This window comes from Mastigoproctus giganteus, chromosome 4, assembly GCF_048544385.1.
Source record: "Mastigoproctus giganteus isolate SK-2022 chromosome 4, ASM4854438v1, whole genome shotgun sequence".
Classification (NCBI taxonomy): Eukaryota; Metazoa; Arthropoda; class Arachnida; order Uropygi; family Thelyphonidae; genus Mastigoproctus; species Mastigoproctus giganteus.
This window is the reverse complement of record NC_143578.1, coordinates 38,610,566-38,624,751: the sequence shown is the minus strand read 5'-3', so window position 1 is coordinate 38,624,751 and position 14,186 is coordinate 38,610,566. Positions and strand designations below refer to the sequence as shown.

The following is a 14,186-nucleotide window of genomic DNA, read 5'->3' as shown; positions in this document are numbered from 1 at the left end:
TCAAAACACGGCCCTGTTTTGGCGTAGAGACTTGTTTGTGTCTGGTTCCTTTTTTCCTATTAGCAAAACCAGTATTCTTGAGTTTGGAAAGAAATCTATTCACTGTTGGCTAATTACAAGACACTCTATAAGCAATAGGATGGAAAGAACATCCTTCCTCACATAAAACAACAATAGTACTCTTTCTTCGTGGTGTCAGCTGCATGTAACTCGCCATCCTGACACAGGCAAGGAATGACAGCAACTCTTGCAGAGCGTGCATATATAGCTGGAAGTAACAGCTGATGGAATATTACATCATCACCTACGCGTGTAAATCGTATCTGATGCAATCTGTAAGAAATATTGCCATATACTTACATTATTCAGGCGACAATTACAATTTTAAGAGGTGATGCACTTTCTTTGAACACCAGTATACTTTTCTTATTTTGCTGTATACAGCTATATGCAAAGTGGATATGCTATATCCAATATAATGACTTTCAAAGAGTGTCAATTGAATTATATAAAAATAATATATTTAAATAATGAATCTAATATTTATCTAAACATAAATTTCAGGATATATTTATAGTATATATCACAATAATTTACATGTACTTACAGAAACAGCACCAGGTTCAGGATGCCTCAGGACTACAACATCACTGTATCCCGACATTATTGTGATTGTATCTGTAATGGAGATGGGGAGACACAATGAAATTTTTGTATAAAATATAATTAAGATGACAGTAATATACAGCTGCATGTAAATTAATAGAAAGGTATTAAGTATTCTGAAATTGATTTAAAATTTACCATAACCTTATAAAACAATGATAAAAATGTTCTCTTATATTAGTGCAATTTACCTTTTACAACCTTTTAAGTAATAATAAATTCATAACATAAACTGAACATAAATTTTAGATGTCTGAATGTCTACAAAACAACATTCATTAACCATTAACTACTAATGACATATTTGTAATTGAGGTATAATTTGAGACATTTTTACATTTTTTCCATGGTATAAAGTTATACATAAACATAACACTGACAGTAAATCTCCCCTTCCCCACCAACTAACAAATCGTTGATTTATTAAGACACTGTTGGGACTTTTTTTTTTATTTTGCCAGAGTTTTCCTGAAATTATGCAGGCATCAATTTTTTGCCTATGAATCTACTACATTCTTCCTTTTACTGATTCGCTCTCAGATTCTGATTCAGTTGCAGACACTATTCCATTATTACGATGAAACATGACAGTGCAGTTTGAGAGTAACATGTTCCATTTCTCCAAACAACTTTTGAATGTTTGTAGCACTAGCACACGAAAGAACCCACGGTTTTGCTTGTAAAGCATATAAAACATACTTGTGTTTGTATATGCAACTTTTAAATAATGTTTGTGGCACTAGCGCATGAAAGAAGACCCTATGGTTCCACTTGTAAAGCATATAAAACATACTTGTGCTTGTGTGTGTTATGCTAACTATGGATTGCACTGTTTTGCATTAAAACTTGACGACTCAGTATTTTATTCATGTTATGATAGTATTGTCAACAAAGGAGAAAATGAAGTGTGTTCTACTAGTTATCTGTAACTCAAAGATAACACAACAAAACACAACTTGAATGTACTTGAATCAGGCATGCCCAGTGTGTGTGATTCAAATACAATCAAGTTTTTTTTTTTTTTTTTTAATTTTGGCCACCTTTGTGCCAACTATTGGTGGCTACTTTATTATCAATAAGCCAAACTTCGAGGATGAGGGCAATCATTCTCTACCCTTAAGATTGGATGGAATAAGAACACTGTACCTAAGACACACCATACCTAGGTCCAATATAACCCATTTTATGTTTGAAATTTTTTTTTTTTTTTTTTTTTTTGTAAACCCCAAACACGAGAGGTATTAGAACCTATAGTAGTTAGTACCGTGCTCGAGTTGGAGGTTCAGAAGACGAAAGAAGATATTTGTTGACATTGGACTTGAACTTCTGTAGGTTGTAATTTTCAGGAAATACGTATGAAGGAAGGTTGTTCCAGAAAACGGCAGTTGAATGAATAAACGAGGAATATGAAAAGTTGGTTCTGTGAGTTTGAAGTTGGACAAGTTCGGACTGTTTTGAAAGAGAGAGAGTGGGAATTATAGAAGCCAATTCAGAAGAACAGTGCCCATGGAAGTATCAGAAACAGTACATCTATGAGACAGCAAGTGGAGAGACTCTGTTCGAGATGAATCATTAATTAACCTAACTGCCCTCTTCTGAATGGAATCAAGAAGCCTGAGAGAGGTTTTGAGAGCACCACCCCAGATGTGGGAACAATATTCCATGGTAGAGCGGATTTGCGATTTATACAGAGTGAGCAGCTGTTTGGAAGAAAAGTAACGCCGAGAGCGAAAGAGAAAACCAAGTTTTTTAGATGCAGAGGGAGCAATATTTGTAATGTGCTTGTGCCAAGAGAGATTAGAAGTCAGGGTAATCCCCAAAAGAGATATATCATTTTGCCTAGAAATCGGAGTGTCACCAAAGATAAGCATAGGAGTAGCAGAAGAATCCTTTTTGCGAGTTATAAGACAAGACTGAGTTTTAGAAGGGTTGAAATCAACTAAGTTGTCTTTGCCCCACTGGAGAATTACCTGAAGATCGGCATTTAAGGAATTGGTAGCAGATTTTCGAGAAGTTGAAGCTGATTGAGCAGGGCAAGGTTTCTCAAAATGGAAAGTGGAATGCAATGTGCTATCATTGGCAAAACTATGGATAGGATTTCCAGTCACTGGAAGAAGGTCATTAATATTCAAGAGGAAAAGAGTGGGGGAAAGAACTGAACCTTGGGGGACACCGGCATTAGTGGAGAAGTTAGAAGACAGAGAGCCATCTACCATCACCCTCAGTGAGCGATCAGAGAGAAAACTGGATAACCAATTACAAAAAAACAGTTGGAAAACCATAAGATGGAAGCTTGTTTAGAAGACCTTTATGCCAGACATGATCGAAAGCCTTTGAGATGTCAAGAGTAATTACTTGTGTTTCACCGAACCTTTCCATTGAATTAGTTGTAAATGGGTAACATAAGCCAAAATATCACCAGTGGATTGACACTGACGGAATCCATACTGGCGATTATTTGATTTCTCCATTACTTTAGAAAGAGTAGAAGTAATTGCAATAGGATGATAATTGGACGGGAGGGAGTTGTCACCCTTTTTTAGGAACTGGCTGGATATGAGCAAATTTCAGAAGCAGAAGGAAAAACACCTTTGGAATAAGAAAGTGAAAAAAGGCGGCAAAGAATAGGAATAAGTTCAGGAGCACAGGTTTTGAGAACAAGTGGAGAAATATCATCGGGACCTGGAGCTTTCTTAGCATTAAGATTCGTCAAAATCCTTCTGACATCCTTTTGATGTAAGACCACAGGAGGCATTGAATGGAGTGTGTTGGGAATGGTGGGAGGTGTTTTACCAAGATCATTAATACATGAGTTGGGAGAAAAATGGGATGCTAGCAGGTCATCTTTATCCTTGGCTGAAGTGACAACAGAACCATCTGGTTTGGACAGAGGTGGGAGCAGAGATGGGCAAAAGTTGCGGCCAATAGCATTGGCAAGAGACCAGAATGCTCGGCTACCACTAGGGCAAGAAGAAAGTTTTCTACTCTTAGCCTGTTCAAACTCTAGTTTGGACTGATTAATAACTGCTTTACAATTGTTTTGAGCTTTGGTGCAGGCAGAAAATGAAACTGAAGAATTAGAAACAAGCCAATCATGATATGCAACATTCTTCTCTTGAACAGCCTTAGCACATTTATTGGAAAACCAAGGTTTACATAAAGAATGAGATTTTAAAGTGGAGTGTGGGACAAAGGAGTCCATTCCTGCAAGAATAATTTCGCTGACACGATCTGAGCAAACGTTGACATCAGAAGTTTTGAAACAGTAATCCGACCAAGGAAAAGAAATCTCGCAGGTCAACCCATTTTACATTCTTGTAATGTCAAACAACATGAGGTTGGGAATAGCCACGAGATAAAGGCTCCATTGGAGAATAGACAATCACCAAGTTGGGATCTGAAGTGCATAAAGGACCTCTCACTTTGACCCTGTACTTAGAAGGGTTGTTTGTGAGAAAAAGATCGAGCGTGTTGGCTGTATAGTTAGGATTGTCCGGTATTTTTGTAGGTAAATGAACAATCTGTGCAAGGTTATTAGTAATTGCAAAAGCCTCAGCATCTTGACCAGCTGGATCAGTGTGACTAGAAAACAGAAGCCAGCTGGAGCTGTGAACATTAAAATCGCCAAGGAAAATTACCTCACTGTTAGGAAAGTTGCACTGGAGAAAGTCAAGTTGCAAGGAGAGGAAGTCAAAGAGCTCCAAGTGATTAGTCGAGTTGGGAGAACAGTAGAGACAATAGATGAATTTGACACAATGAGGTAGAGAGATTTTAAGCCAGAGAAGATCGAAAAGAGGAGATCCCAAATTACCAAGTCTCTGACAGGGAACATCAGAACGGACATATGCACAAGTACCACCTTTGAGGCGAAAGGAATCATACAGCGAATAATTTGTTCGTCTGAGATGAGCAGTAGTTGAATCAACCGATAACTGAGTTTCGGTCAGAAAAAGTACATGGGGTTTGACAAATGGACATCGTTGAGATTAGAATTGAGACCACATATATTTGTGAAATGAATTAGGAAGTGTTTGGGAGGTTTAGATCTTTTCGCAGATGAGCATGTTCTGTTAGTTTGACAATTCATGGTGTATTCAATAGTAAGAAAAAGTGGGTGGGACATGCTGTATGAAGTAATGAAATTTTTGGATATGGCAAGAATATACCCAGATCCTTGACAATGCTCCCTGCATACACACTACTCAGACTCCATCCAGTCACTATCTGGCAGAGTAGAGGTAGCAAGATTATACACTAGCTGATCCGGAAGCCTCCTAGAGAGTTACCAATAGGTTTGGTCCTGTGTACTAACTAGCGGCCGGCCTGCGAACACCGTTTTAGAGCTGTACCCTCGAAATTTAAGGAATATTGGATTTCACCACGACGTTCATCATAACCTCAAAAGTCGTCAATCATGTTGCATGATGGAAGAGATGGGGAAGGGTTGACCAGAACTTAGCTCTAGAGACTAAACATGGGTTCCACCACTTCAAGCCTCCAATAAGCAAATTGGTGGTATTGCACCGGTTGATGAGAGTCATCTACCACCTAGTACTGCCCGGTAACATAGAGGGGCGGCATTCCTCCATGTGGTGTGGGCGCCACACCTCGACCCCTGCTTACCTTGGTTCACACCTGGGTGGTCACCCACCATGTATTTGTGCATGGAGGTTATACCCAAGATTACTAACAGTCCCACCATCGTGAAGGTGCAAGCAGAGGATTTGGCTGTCACAGACCACCCGGACTTCGCCGAAATTGGGTCCACCTGACTTGAGTGTCATCCGAATATCAGTTCCATCAGCGTTTTAGACTCCCAGGTAGTAAGTACAGCTTGTCTGGCATATCTGAGAGAATATCTCTGACAACCTCAAGGACCATTGTAATGGCTGTCTAATGGCTGTCTCTTTATAAGACGAAAAACAAGAGTACCCACAAGGAAAAAACCACACACTGTTGAGCCTGATTACTTCAGCCAGTAAAGGTTGTGAAACCCTTAAATTCTCCATTCCAGTAGGAAATACTTTACTATCAAAATTACCAAAACACTGAAATTATTAGTGAAATACATTAAGCACATTTTATGAATATTATAGAGGTGTTATTTGCAATCAGCATGCTATATGGAAAGAAACTCATCAAATTTGTAGATGGCAGGACATTCATAAAATAGAGATGCCATGGGGTTACCCTAAGTGTATGGAAAATTTCAGAGCTCTTGGAATTCTGAGGATTGCCAGCTGGAATGTTGTACTTCATGCATTTATTATAAAATTGCACTGCATCAACAAGGATTCCATTGCCTTGCTACTAACAAACCTTTCATCATGGACAATGCACAGTGATGCAGGTCCATGATGCTATGCATAGAGGAACTGGCCTCTGGACTGAGCCAAGTCATCAAATGTGGAGTGCAGTTTCACATGTGTTTGAACTGACCATAGTTCAAGCCTACATGACTGTTAAATTTAGTTAATGATTGTATTCTTGTTAAAATGATTAATTTTAAATTCTTCTGACCTACATGGTCAAGCTGGAGTATAAAAAGATTACAGGCATCCTATAAGAAAGAGTAAGTAAAATGGAACTTAAAGTGGTGTTTCATTAACTTTTTTAAAAAATTTATTGTAATCTCTAGGAATACAACAAAATTTATAACATTTTAAAATATATAAATCTTCACAAGTCTTGTGAAGATTTATATATTTCTAATAAACTAGTCAGGAGGAGGCTGTGTATTGTTGTGAAATGATTGATATTCTATAATAATTAGCATATTGCTGCTGTATTGAATCTGTATACAATCTAATGAAGTGTCTTTAATATTATGAATTAATACAACTGTCAAGCCCTTCTGAGTTTGATGCCCTTGTACCTTATAAAATTTTCCATGTAGAATTAAACAATTCCACATGGAAAATTTTAACACGTTAGAGTTAAAATTAAAGCATCAAACCTAAGTTTGTGGGAAGGAAATATTAAATTTCAAAATTACCTTCAAAACTCTCTCCTTTCTTTACCGAAGATGTAGATGAATCCATTGAGATTACATGTCCTCCAAGACGCTGCATTGCAGCCGAGAAAGAACAACTAGTTCTTGTACTTACTTCATAAAATATTGAAGCCATTACTTTGCCCTGCAATTAAATTCACAAATAATTTAAAAATAAAAACTATAATATAATGTGATATACCTTCAAAAAATAAGTATTAAGAAAACAAAAAAATTAACTTGTATATGTTGAGTTTTTTTCTTTAGCAGAAAAGGAGAGCTTGCTGGGGTGTAGAGAGCAGTGGGTGGAGAATGAAAGAGGTCCATCTAAAACATGGGTGTCCAACCCATTTGGTCCACTCCTTTGCATTGTGCAGCCCGTGATCACATAGACAGTGTTCAAGTGTTGTGTCCCCTAAGTTTAAAACTAGCATGTAACAAAATATAATTTAATACTGACTTTTGAAAATTTCTGTTTTTAATATTTCATTTTCTATATTGCTTTCTCATATTTTGCGCATCTTCCCCAGAATTTAGCAATATTATTATATTATGTAATAGGTGGATTTCATATTTAATTATTAAAAGGATAAAAAAAACCATAAGTACAAATGAAAATAACAAAAATTAAATTCCATTTCAAAAAATGCATAATTAGTGGTAAGAAACTGGTTTTGTAGCCCACAACCCACTTGCTGTGACAACTCAAGACCTACAACAGCTTATCTATTTTGGCCCCCAGCCTAAAAAGGTTGGATGCTCCTGTTTTAACAGAACTATAAATTTTAATCTTTAAAATGGTAAATTCTAAATATCTAACAAAACAAATAATTTCACATTTTTCGGTCATCTACACCAGCCAATATCTCTTGTTAAACTTCAGATTCCCATGGCTTGTATCTAAAACATTTTCTACAAAAGTTCATTATTTACTAATTTCCAACTTTGAAAAACACTAAATTTATCTTTAGGCCATTGATGTTAGTTAACAGTGTCAATTTCCATATACAATAAGCTCCAGATTATCTGCACATGCTTTTTTAAATTCTTAATTTTCATTACTTAATGAATTTGCTGAAGGTTTATAAAAACAGCTTATTGTCTATAAATTTAAGATTGGATTTCTCTATCTCATACTTAAGTTTTTGAATTCTTTCTAAGTATGGTGGTTAAGAGTATTATCAATGCATGATTTAGTTTTCTTTAATTATTACTTGATGAACTGCAGATTTCCCAAACTGCACTGTCACAAGTTCATGTGATTTCTCTCCAAACCTTCCTATTTTTAACAGAATGGTTTCATGATCCCTTCCAACACTGCTGCACTATTGACCACAGTTAAATGGAGAGTGTAGAGAGTTATACACGTTGCAGTTCAAAATCCATAGAATATCATAAAATATGATAATATTCTTGGAGTCTCTATCCTGTAACCAATATGAGACCAACCACATTCTCTCATAAGCTGCACTGCACTTTAACTAAAATTATAGTAATGAAAATAATAATCTGTAATGATCTCAAGAATTGTGATTAGCAACAGAATAATTTAATTAATGATAGCATAAGTCATCTGTCGTATCTTTTTGCTAAACTGTAAATGTGCATCACATTAAGTGTTTTTGTATTTGTAATTAACAAATACAGTGACACTTTGCATTACTCTTAACTGGTTCCTGCAGTAAAAAAAAAATATAATAAATAAATAAAAGCACCAAACAAAGTCATTATAAACTGGCAATTATGAAGATGTGATGCCAACTCTGTAATAGTTTACCTATACCTATAAAAGCTACTTTCATTGTACACATTATACTGGTGCCATAATACAAAAAAATTAATTATACAAAGAAATAGTTTAAAAAATTAAACAAACAAAATTTCTAATCAAGATTACATATCATTATTGGGATAACCCTTATTTCTATCTTTCTTGGTATAAGCATATCATATTGCTTCCTCTGCAACAAATTAGGTTTTCTGCTTCTGATCTCAGTGTTGCTTTTCTTCCGTGATTTGTACAGTATCTGATTCTGTACAAATCAGAATCAAAATATCAAATCACAAATCTGCCCTACCATAGAATATTGTTTCCACATCTGAGGTGGTATCCCTTAAATTTCTGGACTCAGTTCAGAAGATGGCAGCCAGTCTAATTAATCAATCTTCAATTACAAACTCACTACACTCCTTACATTCAGTTTTTGCTGCATGCTTTTTGTACAAATAAAAGGTAGAGTCAGTAAGTTGTGGTGGGGGGGGGGGAGGAAAGTTGGACATAAACTTACAAAACATAGCATGTATTTTTCAATATAATCAAATTCCAGAATTTGATTATATTGAAAAATACATTAAAAAGATGGCTGCAATTGTAACTAATTAACAAATAATTTTCAACTTCTAGTGTCAGAAAGATGTCTGCTGCCAAACTGTCATTTAATGAAATAAACAAATGAAAATTTCTAGAGTGTGTGTGTGTTATGGGGGTTTATCGGCGCATAAGCTGCTGTGGCTATAATGCGCCTATTCGCATGAAAATGCTAAACACAAAATTTAAGCATAGCTAAAAACATAATTTAGGCATAACAGTTTGGTTGCGTTTACAGAGATATTTTAGAATTTATCATAAAGTCCAATTATTTTCAGATAAGAGAAAAACTCGATGTTTGCATCATCTCCAATAATATGTTGTAATGTCATTGGTTCTCGTAGATTTCTCAGGGAACACAGGACGGATGTTCTGTCCTGGTGATAGTGAGGGCAGTCAATCAGAATATGTTTCACTGTTAAATTTTCTGAACAGTATGGACATTGAGGAGGATCTTCGCCTCCGAGCAGATGGAGGTGGGTCAGATATGTGTGTCCGATACGTGCCCGTGCAAGAACCACTTCTTCTCTTCGCACTGTTTTGGTGCTAGAGTGCCAATGCTTTGGATCCTGTTTCAACTGATAGAGTTTATTATTCTTTTGTGTGTGCCATAGCTCTTTCCACTTAGCGAAACCTGCTGTTCGTATGATGTGACAGTAGTCAGAGGCTGGAACCGGACTGGAGGTTAAATCAAAGGTTGACGGATTTTTAGCATTTTCATCAGCAAGTTCGTTACCCTTTATCCCCGAATGTGTTGGGATCCAGCAAAAGGTCACTGATTGATGACGTTCTTCAATTTGTAATAGGAGTCTTCCGATTTGATTTAACACAGGATGAGCCTTGTAGGAGGAGTTTTGCATTGCAGTTATTGAGCTGAGAGAGTCTGTGTATACAACATATTTTACAGATGGGTTGAGATTCAGGTTTTCTAAAGCTAATTTTATTGCATGAAGTTCTGTGGAGAAGCTGCTGTACTCAGGTGGAAGGGCAGCTGAGATGATAGTAGAGGGAAATACTGCCGCTGCTCCAACGGCTGAATGTGATTTGGAGCCATCAGTATATATGGGCAAAAAATCAACGTATTTCTGAATATGGCTTGCATGGAGTTGTTTCATATTGAGTGTTGGTAGACGATTCTTTCCCCATTTGTCAAGATAAGTATCCAAATATAACTGAGGAGGAGGAATCCATGGCGGTTGGGAGTAATTCATTAAATGTTGCCTGTTGAAAATTTGAACATTCCAACTCTGCATTAACTCAATGAGGCGTAAGCCTGCCGGTCTTATTTTACTGGGTTTATTTCTATAGAGGTTTTGAAGTGGTGGATTAAAGAGGTATGGCTGAACAGGATGATGACCACAATTTTGTATTCGGGCTGCATACTTTAGAAGCAGCGTTTATCTGCGGAGGTGAAGGGGGGCCTCATCAGCTTCAATGTACAAACTATGAGTAGGAGATGTCCTAAAAGCACCAATTGCAATCCGCAATGCGCTATGCTGTATAGGATCCAGCCATCTCAATGTACTCTTACGGGCGGAATCATAAAGAGGAGCACCATAATCCAATCGGGATCTGATCAATGCTCTATATAAGAGCAACAAAGATGTCGATCTGCTCCCCAAGACAAGGCAGATAAAGCTCTTAGTATGTTCAGCTTTTTGAGGCAGGATATACGCACAGATTTAATGTGTTCAAGGAAATTCAGTTTCCTGTCAAGGATTAATCCCAAGAATTTGATGTTGTTAGTCACTGGAACGGTAAAGTTTTGCATCTGAAGTTCGGGATCTGTATGCATTTTCCGTTGATTGCAAAAGTGTATTGCAACAGTTTTCTGCTGTGATAGACGATAGCCATTTAACTCTGCCCACCTTTGGACTTTATTCAAAGATATCTGCAGCTGTCGTTCAATGGATCTCATATTCTGAGAATGGCAAGAAATAGAGAGATCATCGGCATAAAGGTAGGTCTCAACAGTATTTGGAAGTTCTTTTGTGATGGAATCGATTCTTAGGGCAAAAAGAGTTGCACTCAGTACAGATCCTTGTGGCACTCCTTCTTCCTGTAAAAATGACATAGAAAGCGAGTTGCGGTATCGAACTTGGAACGAACGAGTCCTGAGAAAGTTCCTGATGAATATAGGCAGGTTGCCTCGTAGACCTAGAGCATGGAGGTCACTGAGGATGCCACGACGCCAGGTAGTATCAAATGCCTTCTCTATGTCTATGGAAACCATAACAAGATGTTCATTTTTTACAAAGGCATTACGAATTGCAAACTCTGCTTTGATCATGAGATCTAAGGAGGACCTGTTCTTTCGAAAGCCATGCTGATTACTGCTAATTAGTTGTTGCGTTTCGATGATCCAAACAAGGCGATTATGGATCATTTTTTCAAGTAATTTACCGAGGCAACTGGATAGAGAAATAGGTCTATAACTGCTAGGATCTTTACCGGGTTTCAAAAAGGCAAGAACTGTGGCATGATGCCAAGAGCTGGGATAAATGTTTTCCATAAATATCCGATTATAGTAGACCAGCAGTATTTGTAAATTTCTGTCACCAAGGTTTTGTAACATAATGTAAGATATTCCATCTGGTCCAGCGGCACTGTTGCGTGTTGTTTTAATGACATGTAGAAGTTCATGATATTGAAGAGGCTGGTTATATGGAAAGAAAACTGATGTTCGAAAGTTGATGGCTCGTTCTTCAGTCTGGGTCTTTATTTTCTGAAAAACCAGAGAATAATTTGATGTCGCAGAAACTTCGGCAAAGGTTTTGGCCAAGGCATTTGCAATGTCTTCAGGAGCAGATAGTTCTTGCCCATTCCATGAAAGAATTGGTGAAGGGGTGGTTGGAAATTTTCCGGAAATCTGCCTGATTTTCTTCCATATTAACCTGGAGTTAGTGTTTATGTTTATGGTAGAAGCAAACCGAATCCAAGAATTTTTCTTGGCTTCTCTTTGAATACGACGTGCTTTTGCTCTTAGTTTCTTGTAATTGATAAGATTAGCTGTGGTTGGGGATCTACAAAATAAATTCCACGCTTTATTTTTTAACTTCTTAGCTACTGTGCATTCTTGATTCCACCAGTAGTTAAGTTGGGGATTCGACAATGGAATTGAACATTTAGCTGCAGATAGTAGGTGTGAAATGATATAATCTGTGGCTTCATCTATTGACTGTGTTCGTATATATTGCTCATCCAGGGTGACAACTGATTGAAATTTGACCCAGTTGGCTTGAGAGAACTTCCATTTCCTGCAGGGTTTGACTGTTGGTGGCTGTGCAGTGAGCAGATCACAAATAATCGGAAAATGATCACTGCTTAAGGGGTCATCTAAAACAGACCATTCTATGATTGGAAACAGATTTGGGGAACATATTGATAGATCAATTGCAGAAGTTTGTCCAGTTGGTAATTGTATGTGAGTGGGTGCGCCAGTATTAAGAACAGTAAGGTTTTGCTTGTCTAGAAAAGTTTCAATTAGGCGGCCATGTGTATCTAATTTTGTTGATCCCCATAAGGGATGGTGGCTATTGAAATCACCCAACATACAGACAGGGGGTGGTAATTGCATTAGCAGGTTTTCCAGATCTTGGTAGGAGAAGGTATGACTTGGTGGGAGATAGACTGATGCTAGTGTTAACGCAATCTGAGTTATCAAGCGTACGGCTACAACTTCAATTGTAGTTTGCAAAACAATTTGCTTGGTAGGGATCTTTGAGCCACGATGGCTCAAAGATCCAAGATGGCCACGCCCCCACGGGCAGCATTTGAATTATTACGATCGTGCCGATAGATGGCATAGTTCTTTATGTTGGTGGAAATTTGCGGAGTTAGATAGGTTTCCTGTAGACAGAAACCAACTGGAGAGTAGCGGTTAATTAAGACTTGAATATCATTAAGGTTGCTATGAAATCCTCTACAATTCCATTGTAGAATGTAAGGCATTATTGATGTTTAGTAGAAGAAGCTGCTTCTGACTGTTTTTTTAATGTGGCTGTCTTGTGACGTTCAGGCTTTGGTTTGTCTTTTTTTGGGAATAATGGTCGACCGGTGTCCATTTCTTCTTCCGCATATATTTCTAAGATCGGTTCTTCTTGTCTGGATGAGTCAATAGTATCCATAGATGTTTCTTGGATATTCTTTTTTAAATTTGAGTTACGATTATTCGATATAGAAGAGATCATTGGGGGAGAAGGAGATGTAGCTGGTACTGTAAGTGCAGTATTACTTGCCTGGTTCAACTGTTTCGGGACATTGGACTGTTGCTGAGAGAGAACAGTCCGAGCCCAGTCAGAGATTGAGGTGGTTGAAGGGACTGTAACATCAGTTTGGGTGGCTACTGATTGATATTTTTGCGCAATATTGGCGTACATACGTTTATTTATAGTGGGAGTAAGTAATTTCCGTGCTTCTTGAAAGCTTACTTTATTTTCTATCTTATATTTTACGATTTGCTTTTCGGTTTTCCATTTGTCACATGTCCTTGAGTAGGCAGGATGGTTTCCTTTACAGTTGGGACAAGTCATTTCTTTTGCCAAGCAGTCACTTTGGGTGTGGTCAGCGGACCCACAATTAGGACAAACCTGGTTTCCTCTGCACGCCGTTTGAGAGTGGCCATACTTCTGGCACTTAAAACATCTCAATGGGTTAGGAATATATGGCCTAATGCGGCAGAGTAAGTAGCCTGCTTTTATCGATGGTGGTAGATTTGGCGTGTTAAAAGTTAGAATAATATTCCTTGTAGGTGTGAGTATATTTTCTCTTTTCACCATAATTCTTTTCACAGCAATGACATTTTGATCTTGAAGCTCTTGTGTTATCTCCTCCTCCGTGACATTCAATAGATCCCAGCTGGATATAACGCCCTTAGATGTATTTAGGGTAGCATGGGGAGAAACTTTTACTGGAATTCCAGCAAAGCTTGTAAGTTTTAGCAGTTTCTCTGAATGTTTACAATTCACTGTTTCCAATAGAAGGTCACCTGATTGTAGCCTCTTGACTGTCTTAGGAGATCCTGCCAGACTTTCCAGGTGTTTCTGGATAAGGAACGGAGAGAGCTTACTCAGAGGCTGATCTGCAAGAGAGTGCATTATAAGGAATGTAGGATAAATTGTCGCTGAGGAAGTGGTTTTCAACCTTTTGGGTTGCGACATG

The 14,186-nt window shown here is 37.6% G+C and overlaps 1 protein-coding gene across 1 annotated transcript in view; it reads right to left on the bottom strand.

The window, feature by feature from the left end:
- The window catches only part of r (carbamoyl-phosphate synthetase 2, aspartate transcarbamylase, and dihydroorotase rudimentary), a 353,839-nt gene that overhangs the window by 38,397 nt on the left and 301,256 nt on the right, over nucleotides 1-14,186 (bottom strand). The window contains exons 41-42 of the mRNA XM_090372656.1: nucleotides 6,662-6,803; nucleotides 608-678 (exon numbers count right to left, since the gene is read on the bottom strand). Coding sequence (XP_090228782.1) covers nucleotides 608-678; nucleotides 6,662-6,803 — 213 coding nt within the window. The remainder of the gene's footprint in view (nucleotides 1-607; nucleotides 679-6,661; nucleotides 6,804-14,186) is intronic.